The 25,720-nt window shown below is 43.8% G+C and overlaps 1 protein-coding gene across 2 annotated transcripts in view; it reads right to left on the bottom strand.

Annotated features, from left to right (window-relative positions):
* Positions 1-394: 394 nt before the first annotated feature.
* LOC143988985 (cytochrome P450 2K1-like) overlaps positions 395-25,720 on the bottom strand; it is a 48,867-nt gene continuing 23,541 nt past the window's right edge. For both annotated transcript variants that reach the window (XM_077488961.1, XM_077488959.1), the window contains exons 9-10: positions 12,234-12,375; positions 395-770 (exon numbers count right to left, since the gene is read on the bottom strand). In XM_077488961.1, coding sequence (XP_077345087.1) covers positions 592-770; positions 12,234-12,375 — 321 coding nt within the window. In that variant the 3' untranslated portion in view covers positions 395-591. The remainder of the gene's footprint in view (positions 771-12,233; positions 12,376-25,720) is intronic.

Raw genomic sequence — 25,720 nt, forward strand, 5'->3', positions numbered from 1 at the left:
AGGGAATTGAGCTTTCAAAGATTGTGTGCAGAGGTAAAATGGGGTTATATTGGTAGTATACCCTGGCTCCTTGTGATACCTGTTTTGCTTTCCTTTAACCTTGTTGTGGTAGAAGATTTTAACACATGGAGGAAACTCAAGCGAATATGAGGAAACCACACTAATAACCTGGGATGCCAACAAAGCTAGTGCAAACCACAAAACTATTGTGCTGGTTTTTGTTTACCTGACTGGACTCCTCTGTTACAGCAGTCCTATTAGTAGCTTTGCAAGTCTGCAGATACATTCCCGGAAGGTCATAATTGACATGTACACAGGTGGCCATCAATGATTTACTGTTTATGATCCAGTTTCTCTACTAATACTTATCATCCTTTAGCATATTATGTAATCATTCGCCTTCTTTGTTCATTTATTTCATCTTTCATTTTACTTATAAAGATGCATTTATTACAAATCTAGAAGGACCTTTTGTCTTCATATAGAAACTTTCAACTACATTTGTACAAATCATAAACAGGTTATCTTTCAGAAAAGATTAAACCCAGTCCACAATTATTATTCATATACTGTATTTACTGCCATTTAATTTTAATTACGAGGAATTGCACAGATCTCATGCTTCAGTGGAGGGGTTGTGAAGCCAACAGCGCCTGTGAGGTCCAGTTTTGCTCCAGGTGGAGCCTGAAAGATGAAGTTTTGCAGCAGTGTTGTAAAGAAGAGGAACAGTTCCATTCTAGCCAGAGTCTCTCCAGCACAACTTCTCTTACCTTGAAAAAGAGATAAAGTATAAAACTAACGATTAAGGAATAATATTGCGTTTTACAGCTGTTGGATAGATATCTGTCCATCTAGGTCCCATTGCGACACATTTAGTTTGTTATGCAACCCTGCATAAGACATCTTTTTACCATTTGCAATGTAGGTGCGTTGTGGGGGTTTGTGTGTCACTTTGTTAGCGCCCAATAGGGTTTGAGCTCCCCAGTTGATATTTATGGAGCTTTTTCTGTTGCCATACATCTTTGTGGTTCCACAGTCTCCAAAACCTTATACAAATTAATATGTAGTCTATATAACTAGTAGAACAATCTTTTATGTCATGTTGGCCATAGACAAGACGATGTGAGCGTAAGGTACAGTTAAGATGAATGCCCAACAAAATAGAAATTGGGATCACCCATAAAATAGGGGAATTATGTCAGGGGGGATCTCATTGGTGGAATAGTCAAGACGCATGGCATGACTAATTATATAATGTCCCAAAACTACCAAGCCACAGACCAAACAAAACCTAAAGGGTTAGACCACACAGCAACTGGAAGTGACATCAGACCCCATCCTGGAAGTGACATACCAGAGCTCTCGAAGTCAGGGGTCCGGGTGAGACAGCGAGTTTATGGCACTATGGTGGGAATGAGAGCCTGACTTAACAAAGTAACACTTATGTTGTGGGTGATTGATGGACGCTATATTTTACATTGCTTGTGAACATGTTTTTAAATGGGCATGAACAAAATTTTATTGCGTCATGGTATTACACTATCCAAGTCTTCTTTCTTTTTGATGTGGACTCCTTCGAGGGGAATGGATCCTTGAAAGCTCATTACTAAGTGGAAGTGACATTTTCTGAGCTGTATTTGCCGATCATTTAATATGAGAGGCAATATGATCTGGTGAGTAGAGATCGGCTGAATGGACCCGTTCAGTTCGCACCAGAACTTCCACAAAATTTTGGACCTGAATAATGAACCCCATTAAAGTCAATGGGACCCGAACATCAGAAATCAATAGTGCCCATTTTGAAGGCTTATATTCAAGTAATTTGGCATACAATGGTTATAGGGGTCCGGGTGCTGCCCTGGGGACGTGTATCAATAAAACAAAAGTTTGTGAAAAACCTCATTTTTAAATGAGCAGTGATTTTTTGATTTTTAAAGTGAAAGCCTAAAAATGAAAAAATCCTTCCAGTATAGTGCCTGGGGGTCCCCTTGGTCTACCTGTACAAGTGGCAGATCTGTACAATGTCTAGAATCTGCTGCAGCAATAATTGCATGTATAAAGCCAAAAAAATCACAATTTCCCTGCAAGCTGCCTTTATTTTGCTCAGCAGTGACACACAGAACTATATGGCATTAAACTGGCAGTAATGCACACAAAAGTAAATGGCGTTAAAGTGGCAGTAACGTACACAGAAGTAAATAGCGTTAAACTGGCAGTAATGCACACAGAAGTAAAGGCCCCCCCCCGGTTCGGTATGCACCAGAACATCATAACTTGCAAAAAAGTTTGTTTGAATACGCTAACACTGCTAAAGCCTATGGGACACAAACGTTAAAAAAATAAAAAGTGCTCATTTTAAAGGCTTATATGCAAGTTGTTGCCATAAAGTGTTTGGGGACCCAGGTCCTGCCCCAGGGGACATGTATCAATGGAAAAAAAAGTTTTAAAAATGGCAGTTTTTTCGGAAGCAGTGATTTTAAGAATGCTTAAAGTGAAACAATAAGAAAAAAATATTCCTTTAAATATCATACCGTGTGTGTGTGTGTGTGTGTGGGGGGGGGGGGGGGGTGTCTATAGTGTGCCTGTAAAGTGATGCAGTTTTCCCATATTTAGAAAAATACCACACCAAAATGAAATTTCTAAAGTAAAAAAGTAATTTAACACTGCTTTCGCCCCCCCCCCAGCCCATTACCAGGCTCTGCCCTAAATACTCTGCAGAAAACTGAGCCTTAGCTGTAGGTGGTGCCAGAACACTTTAACCCCTCAGTTACTCTTGTTTTGCGCAGGAATAGGCCCTGCTGTTAAATATTATTTCAAAAATTGTAATTACATGCTCCTGTTAAACAGGGGCAGAAAAACTTGGCCTTGGGTGGTGGTGCCACAACACTGTAAACTCTGTTACCCTTGGTGGGCGCAGGAACGGGCCCTGCTGTTAAATATTATATCAAAAATTGTAATTACATGCTCCTGTTAAACAGGGGCAGAAAAATTGGGCCTTGGGCAGTGGCGGTGCCACAACACTTTAACCCCTCACAGTTACGCTTGTTGGGCGCAGGAACGGGTCCTGCTGTTAAATATTATATCAAGAATTGTAATTACATGCCCCTGTTAAACAGGGGCAGAAAAATTGGGCCTTAGGCAGTGGTGGTTGTGAGGGCTTACAGTGTTGTGGCACCACTGATACTCTTGTTGGGCGCAGGAATGGGCCCTGCTGTGAAATATTTGATAAAAAATTGTAATTACAATTACAGAAAAATTGAGCCTTAGGCAGTGGTGGGGCCACAACACTGTAACCCCTCACAGATACTTTTGTTGGGCACAGGACCGGGCCCTGCTATGAAATATTATATCAAGAAATGTAATTACATGCCCCTGTTAAACAAGGGCAGAAAAATTGGGACTTAGGCAGTGGTAGTGCCACAACAATGTAAGCCCTCACAGATACTCTTGTTGGGCGCAGGAATGGGCTCTGCTGTGAAATATTTGATCAAAAATTGTAATTACATGCCCTTGTTCAACAGGGGCAGACAAATTGGGCCTTAGGCAGTGGTGGTGGTGCCCTAAACCAAAAATATTGTTGGAAGCTAGCATCATCAAGATTGAGAAGGAATAGGATAGTCACTCAGCATAGGCAGTCTTCAAGGCATCCCACATCCATAGAAAAATCAATCAGTTACATCAGCATCAGGTGCTTAATAGCTGCTGCTGATCCAAGACTGATTAATTTTTATGAATGTGAGCCTATCAATGGAGTCTGTGGACAGGCGCACTCCATGATCCGTTAAAACCCTCCAGCAGCACTGAATGTGCATTCAGAAAGAACACTGGGTGCAGGACAGGCCAGTAGCTCAATTGCATATTGAGCAAGTTCTGGCCAGTGGTCCATCCTCAAGACCCAGTAACTCAATGGATGGTCTGTTGGAAAGGTCTCCAAGTCTGGTTTTGCCCCAAGATATTTCTGCACCATGTAATGCAGATGCTGGCGATGGTTGCTTGAACCGATCAGACCTTGGCGCTGAGGACTGAAAAATTGTCTAAAGGCATTGGTCAGCAGGCCACCTTCTCCACTACTCTTCCTTTGACTAAAAGAAGCCTCAGCAACACGATGTCCAGCACCACGAAATTGTAACCTCCCAGGGTCTGGAAACACATTGCACAAACCTTTCTTCATGGCCTCCTGAAGATGTTTCATCCTCTACTCCCTCGGTGAAGGCAGGATGAGTTCTGCAACCTTACTCTTGTAACGTGGATCAAGAAGGGTTCCCAGCCAGTAATGATCCCTCTCCTTGATACCACGAATCCTAGGGTCCTTTCATAGGCTTTGCAGAATCAGGGAGGCCATGCAGAGTAAGTTTTCAGTCGCATTCGATTGTGAGTCCTCTGGGTCACTGAGGATGACGTTATCAGAAACTACCTCCTCACAACCACGTACAACTCCTTGGGTTTCTGGGGACTGAAAACCATCCCTTGAAGACTGCTGCTTAGTGTTATCCTCTACATTCATGCTGACACAATCCACCTCCTCCTCTTCTTCCTGTGTGTTTGGGGGGGCCCACAGGAATGCTATCTGGATAAAGGGGGTTAAGGAAGTCCTCCTCTTCCTCCCGCTGTTCTACCTCAAGAGCCCCGTCCATTATTCCACAAAGCATGTGCTACAACAGGAAGACAAGAGGGACAGTATCACTGATGCATGCATTGTCACTGCTCACCATCCTCTTGGCCTCCACAAATGGTGACAGGACATTGCATGCATCCTTGATCAGTAGCCACTGCTGTGGCGAAAAAAAGCCAAGTTCCCCTGACCCTGTCCTGATGCCATACTCACCCAGGTACTCATTGATGGCCCTCTGCTGTGAGTGCATCCACTGCAGCATTGCCAATGTTGAGTTCCACCTGGCGGGCATGTCACAAAGGCGGTTGGTGGGCAGGTTGCATTCCCTTTGAATGTCAGCCAGCCAAGCACTGGCATTGTATGACCGGCAGAAATGACCACAGACTTTTCTGGCCTGCCTCAGGAGATCCTGAAAGCCTGGGTACCTGCTCAAGAACTGCTGCACCACCAAATTCAGGACGTGTGCCAAACATGGGACATGGGTCAAGTGTCCCTGTCGGAGAGCGGAGAGAAGGTTGGTGCCATTGTCGCATACAACCTTTCCTGGCTGAAGCTGGCGTGGCGTTAACACCTCTGAGCCTGCCCCTGCAGAGCTGACAGAATCTCTGCCCCAGTGTGGCTCCTGTCCCCTAAGCAGACCAACACAAGCACCTAATGGCATCTTTTTGCCTGAGTGCTTCCGTAGGCCCTTGACCGTTTATGGAGCACCGCTGGTTCAGAGGAAAAATCTGACGAAGAGGCCATAGAAGAAGAGGAGGAGGGGTGGAGGAGAGAGCTGTGGCAGAATGACCACTAGCATTTTAGAGGAGTGGTGGCGGAACAAACTCCAACAAGTACTGAACCTTGTCCTGCATCCTTGTCAGCTGCCAGCAGAGTTACCCAGTGCAACGGGAAGGAAAGGTAACGTCCCTGCCCATGCCTGCTAGACCATGAGCAGTAATATGCACCTTACTGCTGAACGCCCTGCCCAACGAGGCCAAAACATTGCCTTCCACATGCCGTTAGAGAGGTGGAATGGCCTTCTGTGAAAATAAATAGTGTTTGGAACCTGCTACTGAGGTACAGCACATTCCACAAATTCACGAAAGGAGGCAGACAGCCAGCTGAAAAGGTAGCATTTGCAATGCTATCAATTTGGCCAAGCTAGCATTCAGATGGAGGGGTACTGATAGCAAATTGGCTGCAAGTACTTGGGACACCTATTGCTATACCTTCATTCCTCTCAGTGCAGATTTTTGAGAGGACTGGAGGTATAGTGGGGTTGCAGATCCCAGATGAGGAGCAAAGAGAAGTTCGCCTTTTTCTTTTATGTGGGTCTTTCAAGTTCTGTTGCCAACAGACTGCATGGGAGGTCATCATATATCTGGTCAAGCATGTGGTCCCCAAGCAGCTGCTGTTCTGGCCACGATTGATCCACTTCAGACATAGGTTGCAAACAGCAATGGTGTGATCTTCTGCACACGTGTCAAAAAAAACTTTTCAAAATCAGCGGGGAGTCAGCAGTGCCCTGCACCTGTGGAGCTCTGTCATGTGAAGCAGTAGGGTGGCTGCCCTTAAGCTGTCCCCTAGAGGACATCCTGCCTCATTGGAGTTGTGCCTACTCCTCCTCTCTTCTATCAGGCTTAAGTACAGTCAGTGACCTCATTCCCCTCCTCGTCACTGGAGCAAACTTGGCAGTATGCTGCGGCTGGGCTAACATGACTGCCAGTTTCCTGTCCTTGTCCTTCTCTGGCACCCCCCCTCCCTAGGCTCACATTACTCCCTTCCTCAACCTGGGAACCAACATCGGAGCCTTCTAATTGCTGCGCATCCTCCATCAGCATGTACCGACACTGTGGTTGAATATTTCGGGGGACTCCTCCGTGCATGATGTTGGGGCTATGGAAGGAGTGACTGTGGACAAGGAGCCGGTGGAATAGGCCACTTTGGCAGCTGCATTGGAAGGCAAACTACTCTAAGCCTGGGTGACAGAGGATGAGGAGGATGAGAACGGCCTTGTTATCCACTTAACTAACTCTTCTGCATATTCTGGCTCAATAACATGGCCAGCAGCAGAAAAAAAGGACAAGTGTGCCCCACGGCCACCTGCAGAGGATGCACCATGTCCACGACCAGCACTGTTGACTGTAGACAGAGAGCCTGCTTGCCCTCTTTCAGTGGCCGTTAGCATCTGCCTCTCCTTGGTGGCCTTCCGGAACATGATGTATATTTTGTTTGGAAACACCACACTGCACTGTATTGTGTACTGTGTATACCACCAGAAAAGTAGTAGCAACTGCACTATGGTTGCACTGCATTGTGTAATGTGCACATCACCAGAAAAGTAGTAGCAACTGCACTATGGTTGCACTGTATTGTGTGCTGTGTATACCACCAGAAAAGTAGCGACTGCACCATGGCTGCACTGTATTTTGTGCTGTGTACACCACCAGAAAAGTAGTAGAAACTGCACTACGGCTGCACTGTATACATCACCAGAAAAGTAGTAGAAGCTGCACTGTATTGTGTAATGTGTACACCACCAGAAAAGTAGTAGCAACTGCACTACGGCTGCACTGTATTGTGTAATGTGTACGCCACCAGAAAAGTTGTAGCAGCTGCACTACGGCTGCACTGTATTGTGTAATTTGTACACCACCAGAAAAGTTGTAGCAACTGCACTACAGTTACACTGTATTGTGTGCTGTGTACACCACCAGAAAAGTAGTAGCAACTGCACTACGGTTGCACTGTATTGTGTAATCTGTACCCCACCAGAAAATTTGTAGCAACTGCACTACAGTAGCACTGTATTGTGTAATGTGTACACCACCAGAAAAGTAGTAGCAGCTGCACTACGGCTGCACTGTATTGTGTAATGTGTACGCCACCAGAAAAGTTGTAGCAACTACACTACAGTTGCACTATATTGTCTGCTGTGTACACCACCATAAAAGTAGTAGCAACTGCACTACGGCTGCACTGTATTGTGTAATTTGTACACCACCAGAAAAGTAGTAGCAGCTGCTCTACAGCTGCACTGTATTGTGCAATCTGTACCCCACCAGAAAATTAGTAGCAACTGCACTACAGTAGCACTGTATTGTGTGCTGTGTACACCAACAGAAAAGTAGTAGCAGCTGCACTATGGTTGCACTGTATTGTGTAATGTGTACACCACCAGAAAAGTAGAAGCAACTGCACTACGGCTGCACTGTATTGTGTAATGTGTACATCAACAGAAAATTAGTAGCAACTGCACTACGGCTGCATTGTATTGTGTAATGTGTACACCAACAGAAAAGTAGTAGCAACTGCACTACATTTGCACTGTATTGTGTAATGTGTACACCACCAGAAAAGTTGTAGCAACTGCACTACAGTTGCACTATATTGTCTTCTGTGTACACCACCATAAAAGTAGTAGCAACTGCACTACGGCTGCACTGTATTGTGTAATGTGTACACCACCAGAAAAGTAGTAGCAACTGCACTACAGTTGCACTGTATTGTGTAATCTGTACCCCACCAAAAAATTTGTAGCAACTGCACTACAGTAGCACTGTATTGTGTAATGACTACACCACCAGAAAAGTAGTAGCAGCTGCACTACGGCTGCACTGTATTATATAATGTGTACACCAACAGAAAAGTAGTAGCAACTGCACTACGGTTGCACTGTATTGTGTAATGTGTACGCCACCAGAAAATTTGTAGCAACTACACTACAGTTGCACTATATTGTCTGCTGTGTACACCACCAGAAAAGTAGTAGCAACTGCACTACGGCTGCACTGTATTGTGTAATTTGTACACCAACAGAAAAGTAGTAGCAACTGCACTACAGCTGCACTGTATTGTGTAATTTGTGCACCACCAGAAAAGAGTAGCAACTGCACTACGGCTGCATTGTATTGTGTAATGTTTACACCACCAGAAAAGTAGTAGCAACTGCTCTACAGCTGCACTGTATTGTGTAATCTGTACCCCACCAGAAAATTTGTAGCAGCTGCACTACAGTAGCACTGTATTGTGTAATGTGTACACCACCAGAAAAATAGTAGCAACTGCACTACAGTTGCACTGTATTGTCTGCTGTGTACACCACTAGAAAAGTAGTAGCAACTGCACTACAGCGGCACTGTATTGTCTGATGTGTACACCATCAGAAAAGTAGTAGCAACTGCACTACAGCAGTGGAAAGGGGTGCGTTAGGAGTGGTTAATACAGAGGAGTAGATAATAGACTTTTTTGATTGTCCTACAAGCGCACCACTCCAGTGTGAAAGCCCTCAGGGCTTTCACATTGGATTGAATTGAGTGGCTCTTTCGAGGCGCTTTGTAGGCGCTATAGTGCTAAAAAATAGTGCCCGCAAAGTGGCTCAGTGTGAAAGTAGCCTATGGGGTGTGCTCACTTTTGTTGCCAGCGGTTTAGTCAATGGCTGTGTGTTGACTTATTTTGAGGGGACAGCAAATTTAAACTGTTATACAAGCTGTACATTCACTACTTTACATTGTAGCAAAGTGTCATTTCTTCAGTGTTAACACATGAAAAGATATGTAGTGGCGGCTCCTGAAGAGCACGCGCTATGCATTTTTCAAAGTTATGCCTGAACTGCAGTTTGATTTGGGTACAATTGTCTAAATTTAGACTTCAGCATCAGTCTGACTGGACTGTGAGATGTTCAGCCTGGCCACAGGGGGCACTGTCTCTTCTCGCAGGCATGGAACTATGGTCTGGTTAAGTGCTTAAAGTGGGACTGCACTGCGGAAAAAAATATTAAAAGCCAGCAGCTACAAATACTGCAGCTGCTGACTTTTAATAAATGGACATTCACCTGTCCCGGGGTCCAGCGATGCCGGCAGCCAAGGCCGATCGATCGCTTGGCTCTCGGCTGCTGCCGCCACCATTCTAGGTGTGGGAATCAGGAAGTGAAGCGGCTTCACTTCCCGGTTCCCTACTGCGCATGCACGAGTCGCGCAGCGCAATAGGAATTGTCCACGCTGTCTCTGTCTCTGCTGTGTCCCAGCAGACAGCGCGCAGGGACAGGAAGAGGCATAACCTCCCGTGGGAGTCTATGCCCGGAAGTGGGTGTAAATACTTGTCTTTGACAGGTATCTGCACCCCCTCTGAAAGGTGCCAATTGTGACACCGGAGGGGGGGGGGAGGGTTCCGATCAGCGGAAGTTCCACTTTAGGGTGGAACCCCGCTTTAAGTTACTCTCTCTCTGAGTCCTTTCTGGGAGAGGGTATTTAAGATGCAGACGTCACGTGGTTTGGGGTTCCAGTCCAGAATTATGTACTGACTTCATGGTCCTGGTCCTCCTGACCAGCCCCTAAGAAGACTATGGCCTGGGGTGGGGATCCACCCGATTTTAATGTCTCGGGGCTGGCTAGCCCGAGGCAAGGAAACTAAAGGAGGATTCTGAGTTGGGTGCCGTCTCTGGTTTGGGAGAGACCCAGTGACTTCAAGCATTCCAGGGGAGGACTCTTCAGAAGAAGACCACGTACGGGTTGGTTTCTTAGTAAGAGCCTGGAAGGGCTGAAGTACCCAAGAGAATCCGGTCTCGTGGATATCGCCAAGCTGGCTGAAAGATCCAGGTATCCTACAAGTGTTCTTCAAGTTTAGTTTCCCTACGTGTTCTACAACAACGTCTGTGGCAGAGACATTATCTTGTACGTTCTACAACGTCTGTGGCAGAGACTTGTTCCTGAGTAAGCACCTTGTTGGCTGCTAGGCCTTGTGAGAGAAGGACTGTCCAACTTGAGTGAACATCCAGTTGCGAATGGCTGTTCTTTGGATGCAGTGAAAGTAAGCAAGTTCTTCAACACTTTGACTTTGACACTTATGCCACGTACACACGATCGGAATTCCGGCCAGAAAAAGACAGATGAGAGCTTTTCATCTGAAAAATGTGACCGTGTGCATGCTCCATTGGAATTTAGCTGTCCGAATTTCCGGCAGCCAAAAATTGATAGCATGTTCTCAATTTTCCCAATGGAAAAACTTTCTATCGGATTCCGATCGTGTGTATGCAATTCAACACGCCAAAAATCACACATGATCGGATTCAACTACGAGAAGGAAGCTATTGGCTACTGGCTATTGAACTTCCTTTTTCTAGTCCCGTCGTACGTGTTGTATGTCACCGTGTTCTAAACTATCGGAATTTAGCGTGACCGTGTGTAGGCAAGACAGCTTGAGCGGAATTCCGTCAGGAAAACCATCAGAGCTTTTTCCGGAAAGAATTCCGAATGTGTGTACGTGGCATAAGAGTACCTGAACTTCCTTTCCAACCCTCTGATCCCAATTTAAGAGAATGTTCATTGTCTACGTTTTGCAAATAAAATCCATTCAAGTGGATCTGTGGTCAGTCTCTCGAGTTACTGGGCCATTTACCACGGGACACCCCTAGACGTGAAATGAGGAGAACAGAAGGTAACCGTAAGCCCAAATTTAACCAGCAGCTCCTTCGGGGTTAGTGCAACAGATATAATAAAATGTTTTCAAAAATGGGAGGGGTGTACTCACTCTTGTAAGATACTTTATATTTAGAGACCTTTCACACTGAAAGCACCCGGGTGTCGGCAGTAAAGCGCGGCTATTTTTAGCGGCGCTTTTCAGTTTTAAGCGGCTAAAAAAGGGTTAAAATTGCATGCAAAATGCAATGCTGCCCATTGATTTCAATAGGCAGGGGTGCTTTAGGAGTGGCGTATTCACCACTCCTACAGCACTGCAAAGAAAGAAGCTACTTGCAGAATTTTTGTGACGCCCTGCCAGTGCAGCGCCCTAGTGTGAAAGCACAGGCTTTTTTCAGGCACTTTACAGGTGCTATTTTTAGCGCTAAAGCGCCTGAAAAATGCCTCCAATGTGAAAGGGCTCTTAAAGTGGTTGTAAACCCTTACAAACCACTTTGACCTACAGGTAAGCCTAGATTAAGGCTTACCTGTAGGTCCAAGCAATATCTCCTAAACCTATATGGTTTAGGAGATATTTGCCCGAGAACGGGCACCGCTGTCTACGGCGCATGCGCCGTAGACAGCGGCGCGCAGGCGCACTGAGCGCGGCAGTTCCAAGAATGGAGCTGCCGCATTTGTCGACTCCCGTGCGCATGCGCGGGACTGACGTCATCACGGCTTCGCCGAATGACAGCGGCGGAGCTGCGAGACGCCACCAGCAAGATGGATGCGGCGGACTACAGGGGACAGCGGCGACTTCACTGGCTCCTGTGTCAGGTAAGTGACACATAATGGGCTACTATGCAATGCATAGTAGTCCATTATGCTTTACCTTTGCAGGGAAAAAAAGAGGAAGTAAACTCATCAGGGTTTACTTCCTCTTTAAGGTGAATGGTGTATAATTTTTTTCCACAGCACTACCTCGTATTTTTTTTTATTTTTTTTATTTAGATGTGATATATGAGATAGCAAAATATAACTTTTGGTTACACTGACCTATCACATTTTGGTCTATCTTTTTATCTGAGAAAAAGCTGTATGTATCTGTGGGCTGTATGAAATGACTAACTGTGGCACCATTTGTAATTTTGCATTGCTGATTTCTGCTGACCCTGTTTTGGTCACAGCCACAGAGGAAGCCTTGATACATTTATGGCCATCATTCCCTTCTTTGGTTTACTCACCTGCAGAAAATGGTATAAAGGCTTCATTGTTAACAAGATTTCCCTCAGGGTCCAGAAAATGCTGAGGGTAAAACTCTTCTGGCTTCTTAAAATGCTTCTTGTCTCGTAGGACAGAATACAGTAATGGAATCACTTGAGTGCCCTGCAAAGATTACATGAGAAAAATTTGGAGACATAAGTAACAGTTGTTATTTGTTATTTGATGATGGATCTGTTTAAGGTGCACTCCGGTCAAAACAAAAAATTCAATGCATTCAAAAAGCACAGATTACCAACTCAGTCCTTCAATCTTTTTATCCAGACATTGCTTTAGTGGGGAGTGGGAGAGGACAAGTTGCACACAGTGCAATATTAATTTCTCCAAAATGCACAAATCTGCGACAAAACATTTAGATTTTAACCTTATGTCGTGCTGCAGAAGTTACAAATTTTAAACAGAACAGACAAAACATGCCCACCCTTGAACACGGGCCAACCTAAGCATACCTCTAACATAAGCAGAGCACCATCATTTCTGCTTATCCCAAGGTCACAGATAGCTGTTGTAAACAGTTCCCAAATGGACCTGGAAAACCAGAAAAGTTGAATGCAGCCTGGTAGTAAAATAGTCTACCCAAAATACAAATTGGTGAGTTTGGAGTGACATGATCTAAAACCACCCTTTCATACATATCCAGCACTCAACTCTAGAAATATTTAGTAATTTATAATGCAATGGAAATAAAATTTTAAAACATGGCTACACCAATGTATAAAAGAAGAAGAATCAGTTTGATACCAAGCATGCCTATGTTATAATGTACAGCAGCCACAATGCATTTCCTAAGGACAATGCATATCCATATGATGTTTGGTGTCTTTTGAATACCTGACATTAAGTGACTGTTTGCTGACATATCATAAAACACTTCAACATCCCTCAACACACTCCTCAGACCCTTTTGATTGGTTATGTCATATCTGAAAATACCATGTTCAGGGACCAGAATAGATGGCTGCACCTGCAGTTTGGGGCTTTTACTTTTTACCAAAATAATGCCAGAATACTACTGGTAATTTCTGAGGACCAGTGTCTGTGAGAATTTAACTTTCTATTGAATGTACTTGATTCTGCACAAAAAGTCAAACCTTGCTAGATACATTTTATGTTTATTCTATTTATTTTACTATTGTTATTGTCTATTTTGTAATATCTTTTTTGTAAATACTTTTCTTGCACATTTTTTTTACTTTTTATTCATTACGAAATAAACCAATCAATAAACTGAATCTCTACATTCTCTAACCAGAAATTAAATAATTTTTACCTCTAAAGGGGCTATTATATGTTAATTTCTCTACATTCCTGTCTGGACGTGGCAGCAGTTGTTAGCAGCCATTTCTTAAATTTCAGAAACACTACAGAAGGTACAGTGAACGGAGCTTGTTTCTCTTAAAACACGTGGTGGCTACGTTTTATGTGTGTAAATGTAAAGGTTTAACTGAGGAGATAATTGATTTAAGTGAAGATCACTCTAATGCCCCATACACACGGTCGGAAATTCAGACGGAAAAGGTCCGATCGGATTATGTTGTTGGAAAGGACTTTTTCCGATCATGTGTAGAAAATTCTGACGTACAAAGTGCAACGCATGCTCAGAATAAATTATGAGACGAAAGCTACTGGCCTCTTTATAGTCCTGTCGTACGTGATTTAAGTCACCTCATTCTGAACAATTGGATTTTACGACGACTTTGTGCCACTGTGTATATGCAACACAAGTTTCGGCCAAAATCTGTCGGAAAAAATCCGATGGATTCTGTGGTCGGAATGTCCAACCGTGTGTACAGGGCACTAGGCTTTTTCTGCTTAAATTGTTGTCTCCTGAGCTAGAAAACCTCTGCAGTGGCAGTAACTGAGACTGCTGCTGTCTCATTCTGGAAGCAGCAATGAGATCTGGTCTGCCGTCATCAACACCCAGTCCACCCACTCCCTTTTGTGGGCAATCTGGAGATCTGGGAAACCTTTTTTCTCACCTGTAATGCAAGAGATCTATTTCCCGGTACATCCACTATAGACACCTAGCTGTCTCTCACATAGAGAATGTCTGTTGTATTAAAGAATCAATACAAAGATATTACTGACAGTCACCAATGCCAATAATTAACCTGCCTTGGAAGTTTAGAAGAAGTATAATTCGTGACACAGCATACAGAAAGTGAGGAAGCCACCCATAACATGGTAATAAAAGCCCCTTATGAGAATCCCTGTGAACACTGGATTTCAGAGAACTGTCATGAAGGTACTGGACCCACTGTGCTGTCTGGAGAATGTAGGCCCTTAAAAGGATTGAGTAACATGGTCTAAGCAATGACCAAGTGTTTACAAGTGCACCTCATAAAGGATGATAGGCTTTGGTGAAGATGACTCCAGGTTGCATCTCTTGGTTACACTCAGACTGACAACAGCTGCTAGTAGGCAGAAATGAAGCATGGCACAAAATTGGTATATTGGCAGGTGTTACTGCATCTTTATTTCAAGCCCCTGCTGTGTTTAATGTAATAGGTGGAGTTAGTTCCCCTTGGCATGCCAGCTGTGAGTGGACCCAGTGGAGTTGGAGTATGGGAGCATGGCACCCCTGATCAGCAAATATAGTGCTGTGCTTTGAGGCCACAGAAAGAGCCCTTTGCTGCTGGGCTTGTCACCAAGGAGACCAAAAAAGGACACATGGGGGAAAGGTATAGGATGGCCTCGAAGCCTCTTAGGAGAAGCTCCCCATGGTGTGAGGAGGGAACACCCTAATGCAGTGTACACATGGCCGGACTTTTCAACAACAAAGGTCAAACGGAACGAATCCGTTGGACAATTCGACCGTGTGGGCTTCATTGGACCTTTTGCTGTCGAAAAATCACATGGACTTTAGATTTAGAACATGGAAGTAAAGGTATTCTCGCCCCAATCTACGTGCCCTAAAAATAAAAATGAAAATAAAAATTGTGGTTGCAGCAAAACACCGGCAGGGGTACTAACCCTCCCCAGAGTAAGTGATAGTAGATAAGAATGGTGTTGCGCTCCAGTTAAATAAATGTGATAAACTAAAATAAACTAGCTAGTACCTAGGTAGCAGCAGGAAGGTGAGAGATAAATGTTAAACTACGTGCTTAAATAAACTCAGACAATGTGCATAACCACTTGTGTGCAATACATCAAATAATGCACTTGACAAAAAAAAAAAAAAAAAAAAATCCCAGATCAAGTGCTATATAGAATCCAAAATATCAGTGAAACAGCGTGCAATACACATAAATTGATAAATTGTATATTACAAATATAGACAGAAAAAATTAGAATAACCTATATTAATAAAATTGATACTAAAAATATCAAAGGAGGTAAAACTAATAAACGCTAAATGGTGCAACTTTAAGAGGTGCGATAAACAGTGATGATTAATCAAAAATGCACATAGTGCTAGTAATGATATTCGAACTCCAAGCACAATGGAGATGTGCTCTAAAAGCCAAAAAAAGTGCTCAAACGTGACTCTTAAAATAAAGTTCACTATAATCATGCAAAAAGCAAGTCCATTCAGTGATAGGCAAAACAATATCCTGCGTGCCCAGAAAAAAAAGGGAGGGTAATTCCACCAGTGTTCCTGTGCGTCTTGTGTCCTCACAATAGGTGCAGTAATTACCTTACCTTACTGCTGTAAGGTAAACAGCACTCCCAAAGAACCACTTGTTATCCGCTGGTGTGGGTTCAATAAGTAGTATTACTCTGGACACTCATTCACCGTAGGCACGTTGTATCATACAGAGAAAACAAGGGGAACACTCCAATAGTGAAGTATGTATTCACAGTTTATTTAGATAAGAAACGAAGCTTGGGTACTCACATTTAAAATGAATAAAAATTGCACAATAACAAAACGAACGAGCGCCACTTTTCGTACTTCCGGACGTCACTTCCGGTGTCCTCACTAGCCAATTGCGTTCGCAATTGGCTAGTGAGGACACCGGAAGTGACGTCCGGAAGTACGAACGTGGCGCTCGTTCGTTTTGTTATTGTGCAATTTTTATTCGTTTTAAATGTGAGTACCCAAGCTTCGTTTCTTATCTAAATAAACTGTGAATACATACTTCACTATTGGAGTGTTCCCCTTGTTTTCTCTGTATGATACAACGTGCCTACGTTGAATGAGTGTCCAGAGTAGGGATGAGCCGAACACCCCCCGGTTCGGTTCGCACCAGAACTTGCGAACGGCCCCCATGTTCGTTACGAACGTTAGAACCCCATTGAAGTCTATGGGACTCGAACGTTCGAAATGGAAAGTGCTAATTTTAACGGCTAATATGCAAGATACTGTCCTAAAAAGGGTTTGGGGACCTGCCTCCTGCCTCAGGGGACATGGGTCAATGCAAAAAAAAGTTTTAAAAACGGCCGTTTTGGCGGGAGCACTGATTTTAATGACTATTAAAGTGAAAAAAAAAGGTGAAATATTCCTTTAAATATGGTGCCTGGGGGTGTCTGTAGTATGCCTGTGAAGTGCCACGTGTTTCCCGTGTTTAGAACAGTCCCTGCACCAAATGACATTAAACTGAAATAACACCATTTAAAACTGCTTGCGGTTTTAATGTTATATCTGGTTCCTGCAATATGGTTGAAAATCATTCAGAAAAATGGCATGGGTAGCCCTCCCTGCCCATTACCAGCCTATTTGGGTCTTGTACGCATATTAAGGGGAACCCTGTACCCATATTAAAAAAAGGAAATGCGTGTGGCCCCCAGGCCCTATATACTCAGAACAGCAGTATACAGGCGGTGCAAACAAGACAGGGACTGTGTAGGTTTGTTGTGTTAAGTTGAATCTGTTTGTAATTTTCAACTGGTACATTTTTAAAGTGTAGCTCCAGTCAAAAAATCTATTTTTAAGCTTTTTGGAAAACATAGGAAAGGGTTATCACCCCTGTATAATTTGTTTTGTCGTCCGTCTTTTTTCATCTCACTTGCTGCTGTCTCCTTGCGTTTGCAAGTAGGAGATGTTTGTAAGTTGGATGTTTGAAAGTAGGGGCCTGCCCTATATTATAGCGGTATGTACTGGGTACAGAGCACGCAGACAGCACGCACTATCTCCTAACACTACTGACTGCAAGCTCTATTATTAACCACTTGACCACTGGGCACTTAAACACCCCTAATAACCAGACCAATTTTCAGCTTTTGGTGCTCTCACATTTTGAGTGACAATTACTCAGTCATGCAACACTGGACCTATATGAAATGTTTGTCCTTTTTTTCACACAAATAGAGCTTTCTTTTGGTGGTATTTAATCACCTCTCAGTTTTTTATTTTTTGTGCTATAAAAGAAAAAAGACCGTAAATTCTGCGAAAAAATGAATTTTTCTTTGTTTCTGTTATAAAATTTAGCAGATTAGTAATTTTTTCTTCATAATTTTTTTTTTACTGGTTACATGTTTTGAGTTGCAGAGGAGGTCTAGGACTAGAATTATTGCTCTCGCTCTAACGTTCTCGGCGATACCTCACATGTGTGGTTTGAACACCGTTTTCATATGTGGGCGGGGCTTACGCATGCGTTCGCTTCTGCATGCGAGCACATGGGGACATGGGCGCTTTAAATTTTTTTTTTTTTTTTATTGTTCATTTTACTTTATTTATTTTAGTTTGACATTTTTTTCCCCAAAAATATATTTTTGATCACTTTTATTCCTATTACAAGGAATGTAAACATCCCTTGTAATAGGAATATGGGGTGACAGGTCCTCTTTACAGTGAAATCTGGGGGTCAATATGACCCCACATCTCACCTCTAGGCTGGGAAGCCTGAAATAAAAAATAAAAAAAAGATTCCTGCTTTGATCGTACTGGCGAGTTGGTAGAAGCACCGGAGGGCGGTGAGGGGTGGGGGGCGTCTATGGCTGGGTATTTCAGGGTATCACCGAGTATGGCTGGGTATCTCCGAGTATGGCTGGGTATGGCAATTTATGGCAGGGTATTGGCAGGGTACTACAGAGTAATAGCAGGGTACTGCAGAGTATTGGGGAGTACTACAGAGTAATGGCAGGGTACTGCAGAGTAATGGGGGGTACTGTAGAGTAATGGCAGGGTACTGCACTGCAGAGTAATGGCGGGTACTGCAGAGTAATGGCAGGGTACTGCACTGCAGAGTAATGGCGGGGTACTGCAGAGTAATGGCGGGGTACTGCAGAGTAATGGCGGGTACTGCAGAGTATTGGGGGTATGGCAATTTATGGCAGGGTATTGGCGGGGTACTACAGAGTAATAGCAGGGTACTGCAGAGTATTGGGGAGTACTACAGAGTAATGGCAGGGTACTGCAGAGTAATGGCAGGGTACTGCACTGCAGAGTAATGGCGGGGTACTGCAGAGTAATGGCAGGGTACTGCAGAGTAATGGCAGGGTACTGCACTGCAGAGTAATGGCGGGGTACTGCAGAGTAATGGCAGGGTACTGCAGAGTAATGGGGGGTACTGCAGAGTAATGGCAGGGTACTGCACTGCAGAGTAATGGCAGGGTACTGCAGAGTAATGGCAGGGTACTGCACTGCAGAGTAATGGCGGGGTACTGCAGAGTAATGGCGGGGTACTGCAGAGTAATGGGGGTTACTGCAGAGTAATGGGGGTTACTGCAGAGTAATGGGGGTTACTGCAGAGTAATGGCAGGGTACTGCAGAGTAATGGCAGGGTACTGCAGAGTAATGGCGGGGTACTGCAGAGTATGCACTGGTATTGCAGAGTATTGGCAGGGAATTGAGGGGTTAAATTCGGTGAGCAGTGATGTGGGCACTGCTGATGCAGCCCACATCGCTGCTGACACCGATCTCTTTCCCCTCCGCTGTACCGATCGGTACAGAGAGGGGAGGGAGGAACCGGCGTCATAACATGACGCGGTTTGTTTACAAGTGATCACTCTGTCATTTGACGGAGCGATCACGTGGTAAACGGCCGCGACGAGCGGCCGTTTACCGTGATCCGTGATGCGCCGGGTCCACAGGATGCTCTCGGTCCACAGGATGCTCTCGAGTGCGCGCCCCAAGGGGCACGCGAGAGCAGAATTCTGGGAGGCCGTTAATTAACGGCCTCTCAGAGTTAAACAACCGCCCTGAAGCCGTTAATCGGCAATGGGCGGTTGTTAAGTGGTTAAAGATAGATCACTAGCTAGCTATATAGGTGAGGTGAATATAGTGTAGTGGTGTATACTGCGGTCAGGGCACAGACAATAACCACTACACAAGAGCAAGATAGGAAATCAGCCAAAAACGATTGGTGTATAACTGTGTTGAAGGTACACAGAACACCCACTGCTTCAGATGCCAACACACTACACGAGGCCGCCTCAAAGGCGGCCTTATATAGTGTGGGGAGTGCACTACACAGCCTGAGCTATGATTGGCCACAGGCATCCTGCCTGTGGCCAATCATGGCTCTCCTCGCTGCTGGCGCTGCGATTGGCCAAGCATGCGGGGTCACAGTGCATGCTTGGCCAATCATGAGCCAGCAATGCACTGCGCCACCGCAGTGCATTGTGGTCCGCGCGCGCCACACGAATTTTGACGCGAACGGACCAAGAGTTCGGATTTCGTCGAACGGACGAACAGCCAATGTTCAAGTCGAACGTACGTTCGACTCGAACACGAAGCTCATCCCTAGTCCAGAGTAATACTACTTATTGAACCCACACCAGCGGATAACAAGTGGTTCTTTGGGAATGCTGTTTACCTTACAGCAGTAAGGTAAGGTAATTACTGCACCTATTGTGAGGACACAAGACGCACAGGAACACTGGTGGAATTACCCTCCCTTTTTTTTCTGGGCACGCAGGATATTGTTTTGCCTATCACTGAATGGACTTACTTTTTGCATGATTATAGTGAACTTTATTTTAAGAGTCACGTTTGAGCACTTTTTTTGGCTTTTAGAGCACATCTCCATTGTGCTTGGAGTTCGAATATCATTACTAGCACTATGTGCATTTTTGATTAATCATCACTGTTTATCGCACCTCTTAAAGTTGCACCATTTAGCGTTTATTAGTTTTACCTCCTTTGATATTTTTAGTATCAATTTTATTAATATAGGTTATTCTAATTTTTTCTGTCTATATTTGTAATATACAATTTATCAATTTATGTGTATTGCACACTGTTTCACTGATATTTTGGATTCTATATAGCACTTGATCTGGGATTGTTTTTTTTTTTTTTTTTTTGTCAAGTGCATTATTTGATGTATTGCACACAAGTGGTTATGCACATTGTCTGAGTTTATTTAAGCACGTAGTTTAACATTTATCTCTCACCTTCCTGCTGCTACCTAGGTACTAGCTAGTTTATTTTAGTTTATCACATTTATTTAACTGGAGCGCAACACCATTCAGATTTAGAACATGTTTCAAATCTTTCCGAAGCACTCGAGTCCGGTCTGAAAATCCGTTCATCTGTATGCTAGTCCGACAGACGAGAACCAACACTAGGGCAGCTATTGGCTATAAACGTCCTTATTCTAGTCCAGTCGTACGTCATCACGGTTGAATCCATCGGACTTTGGTGTGATTGTGTGTAGACAAGTCTGATTCGACGGAAGTCCGTTGAAAGTCTGTCAAAAGTCAGATGGAATTCAGTCCATGGAAAAGTCCAGTCGTGTGTACACGGCATAAGAGTAAGCTACGTGTGGAAAGAGTCTGATAACATCTGGGAAGATGGCTGCAATGGTACTGTGACAGGAAGTCATAAAATGGAGTTATAGTGCTCAGTATTAGAGACTACTGTCAGGAGGTCGTGATAATGACTGTTGTGTTGGGATGGTGAAGAAGAAATATCATTATTCCAGAGTTATTTGACCAGTGTGCAGTAAAGCTTTGAAAATGCTTTTGGGCTGGACATTCTTTATTCTGGTTAACAGGCCTGGGGCTGGAAATATGTGAGTGGCCCGGCCACGGGCCAGGAGAGTGTGGCAAAAAATGACAGAGTATCTCCAAAACAACAGGTAAGTATCTATCCCATCCAAGAAGAAGCAGGTGGGACCTGGACCATCATGGGACAAACCCCTGTCCAATTTAGTAAAAGAGGAATGAGAGAGGATCTGGGACTTTAAATATACCCCTATTGTCACTTATTTCTTATAATCAAACAAAACATATGTTGTATAGAATTTTTTTTAATTTAAATAAATACAATTTAAAAACATATAGCAACCATCAATGTCTTTGAATACATCACAGAAACAAGCAAGCTGTGTCCTTCAAAAAGGTCTATGCGTTTAACAGCTATACGGTTTCTTCAGGACCCACAAGTATTTGTACATTCAGAAAGCTTTTTCACAATCATACTGTAAAAACAAGTCTACAAGGAAGAATGATAATAATGGAATATCACATTAACATAATAGGTACAGGTCGGAAATCATTTTACATGATACATAAATACATACCGGTAGATACCGATCTAAGATCCATATAATTAATACATTCTTCATATATGATATTGGCTATGCAAACAAAGAAGGGAATAAAAAAAGATATATAGAGAGGCGCATGCGCGAGGCTCTCTAGGATGGCTGCATAGCCCGAGAGCTCCATGCCATTACGGGCGGTAACCCTCAGCCACAGCCGACAGAGTACCCCGAATGGACCGGTAACACCCAATGGTCTGGGACATAACGGGGAACATTTTAATATACAATATTAGACATTGTTTCAGTCAGGAGAAATTCTTTCAGTCAGCTGGGAGCCAGTGAGGAGAAACTTCTTTCAGTCAGCTGGGAGCCGCCACACAGCCACCTCAGTTACTCAGGATGGATACCGCGCTATCCTCTCATTCTGCACAGGGGGAAGAAGAGGAGTCAATTGCTGACCAGAACACAGGACCAGCACCATTAAAGGAGCAGAGACCAGACCCGGGAACAGTGAGTAATAAACTCCTGTTCTCAAGTAACCAGTATCCCACAGAGTCATACACAGAAATAGCCCTGAGTGACTTACACAGGACCCCCATGAGAGACTTCCTATCATCACCCCCTGACACAGGCTCTATAATGCCACAATTTTCTCCTCACACTGCAATAGATTTACCAGCCCTAATGTCTGCTTTTTCTGCTATGCTCTCCACAGGTTTAGCCCAGACAGCAACTCAAATTACCTCATCCATACAAGCTGATCTACAACAGTTGGGAGCAAGGATTGAGGTAATTGAAAAAAAGTCAGACCAGACAACTGGCAGAATTAAACAGAACACTGCCAGAATCCAGGACCTCCGGGATCAATTGGAATCAGGCCCTATATAAAATTGACGACCTCGAGAATAGGTCCAGAAGGTCTAATTTTAGAATCCGGGGACTCCCAGAAACAGTTACAGATGTCCCCGCAGCAGTCAGGTCCCTACTTAAAGATCTGTTACCTGATATTTTGGAACACAGGATGGAACTAGACAGAGCTCACAGGGCCCTACAACCGCTCCTCAAAGATGGTCTGCACAGAGATATCATTGCGAAGCCCCATTTTTATGCGGTAAAGGATCGAGTCATGAAAGCTTACAGGGCAGCAGAAAAAATCCTATTGCAGGGCCAACCAATCCAGATCTTTGCTGACCTGTCACCTTACACAATCCAGAAACGGCGGGCGCTAAAACCTCTGCTCCAGGCTCTTATACAAAGAAATATCAGGTACAGATGAGCATTTCCTCTGCGCCTAACCTTCTCTTTCCAGAATAAATCCTATGGTTTCTCTATGTTTGATGAAGGGGAACATCTGCTGACTTGCCTGGGTATCATCACACAGGAGTTCACACAACCTGCCCCTCATCATCCAGTCCAACGCTCCCAACCTGGAAAAAACAACAGTCCAAACAATCGGAAGATTCTCCGAGTCTAAGATGAAAACTCTCCTCCTGTTACAAATTATTTTGTCTACTGACACCACCAGATTGAATCCTAGCACTCACTTTCATGACTCCCCAGGTCTGCAAAGCATACCCCACTGCGGGTAGTCTAAAGACCCATACACACTATCAGATTATCTGCTGAGTTTTTCCTTCAGATTTACCAAAACTATATAATATGAGGACAAACCTTAGGAGTTTCAATGTGTATGCAATCAGGCAGGCCCTTCTACTACATGGTTTTGGTAAATCTGAAGGAAAAACTCAGCAGATAATCTGATGGTGTGTATGGGGCTTAACCTAACTTAATAGCTCTGTCTCCCTTAATACTTTCTATCCTGTAGAGGAGTTGGACATGCTCCCATTGATTACCTACCCTCCTTTTTTTTTTTTTACCCCTTTAGGAATATATATGACATGATTACTATCCCCGCTTTCTCTATACGCGTTTGAAAATGCATTTTACATTCCTTTTTCAACTTTGAAGTCCAGATTCACAGGAAGCTTGAACCCACACAGTAACAGATATTTAAAAATTCACCCCCCCCCCAATTTTTTTCTTTATTCTTTTTTTGTTTTGTTTTTCTTTTTGTTTTTTTTATGTATTTATTTATTTTTTTCTTCTCTTTTTTTCTCATAGAGTTCCACAGGAAAACAATGATGAACTTATGCAGATAATCCCTGTTTGGACCTCAGGGAAGTGGGAGCTTACAAGATGGGGGTTCCACGTTTCAGAGACCCCCCCCATTGTAACTACGGATTCCTAGGGGAGAGGGTACCTCCCCTTATTTATTTTTTTTAAACAATTTTTTTTTTTTTACTCAAATATAAGGTTTACCTATGGGGCTCTGTGTTGCCCTACACTCAATACGCATTTTATGGCTAATTGGCCGGAACGGTTACAATGCGCCTCTCATAGTCACTGCAAGGATGAGATTCTGCTTACAGAGACTACCGGTTATATATTCTTTTCTTTTTCCCTCTACTCTATTCTCTAAGCATCTGAATACTGTCCCTCTTGAGGCGCCCTACCTTCATGGAGGCAAGGACCCGAACTTCAGGGATCCACTACCATGTAATAAATTGCCAGGACACCCTCCTGGCTGGGGTAAGATGTTTTCCACCATAGCGCTTTTCCAACCCTCTGATCCATGACTGACCCACCACTACACAACTCATCTCTTTCTATAATTTCCCATAATGTCCAAGGGTTGAACTCCCCGGTTAAATGGAGAAAATTATTTCAAGAGTACCACTCCATGAGGGCGGACATTATCCTCCTTCAGGAAACACACTTTCCCGCATCATATACTCCCACCTTCCTTCACCACCGGTTCCCACAATTTTACCTGGTTAACGCCGAAAATAAGACTAAAGGGGTAGCTATCTGTTTCTCGCATAACCTTGGCTTTACCTTGACAAAGATAATTAGAGATCCGGAAGGGAGATTTCTCCTACTTGAAGGGACTAATGGAAGCACATATACTTTTGTATCATATTATGCCCCAAATAAAGGCCAGGGAATGTTTTCAATAATATGTTATCTAAGCTTGAACCACACTTACAGGGGACTATCATCATGGGGGGAGACACCAATTTACCTTTTGACCTATGCCAGGATAGACCACATGTTTGTAAGGGCCTCTTCAATCCCCTTAACGATCTCCTCTAAGATCAAAGACATCCCACTTTTGGACCACTCCATGATGTCTCTATCCATGCAATATGCAGGGGATCCCGAAAGACCCTTTAAGTGGCGTCTCAACGAATCAATCATGAACAATCCCGCTCACTGCTCCATGCTTGAAAAATCACTACTTGACTATTTTATGGATAACGACACTGACAATATCTCTCTGTCCGCACTCTGGGCAGCACACAAATCTGTTATGAGGGGCACATTTATCCAATTATCATCTCGATTAAAAAGAGAACGCAAAGCGGAAATAGTTAGACTGAATAGGGAATTTCAAGAATTGAACAAAGCAACCCTACACCTATCTCTCTACAAACCCTTGAGGCAGTTAAAATTAAGTTCTATGCGGATCCCAGGAACATAAGTGTGCTCTGTTTGTGGGTGACATGCTCCTCTTTGTTACATCCCCATTAATATCCACACCCAATTTATTAAGTACGCTCAAGGACTTTGGTGCCCTCTCAAGTCTCAAGGTTAATCTATGTAAATCTATGGCTCTCAACATTTGAGTCCCAGAACACCAGCTAGATCAACTTAAACAACATTTTCCCTTTACTTGGGCCACGGATTCTATACCTTATCTGGGAATCACACTTCCCAGTAGGGTAGACAAACTCTTTGCTGCAAACTACCCCCAAATTTTCAAAAAACTGGAGGAGGACCTCGGGGCTTGGTCTAAGTGTGGTCTATCCTGGCTGGGTAGATTCAATGCGATTAAGATGACCCTGATGCCTCGTATTTTATACCTTTTCCATTCACTGCCCATCCCTATACCCAAACATTTCCTGAACAAATTCCAATCACGCATTATCCACTTTGGGGAAAGAAGGGACACCGTTTATCAAGGGAGGTCCTTTTTCGCCCCAAAATGCAAGGAGGATTAGGTCTTCCAAATCTAT

The sequence above is a fragment of the Lithobates pipiens genome, unplaced genomic scaffold (assembly GCF_037356315.1).
Source record: "Lithobates pipiens isolate NorthernLeopardFrog02 unplaced genomic scaffold, aLitPip1_a1.2 Scaffold_18, whole genome shotgun sequence".
Taxonomy (NCBI): Eukaryota; Metazoa; Chordata; class Amphibia; order Anura; family Ranidae; genus Lithobates; species Lithobates pipiens.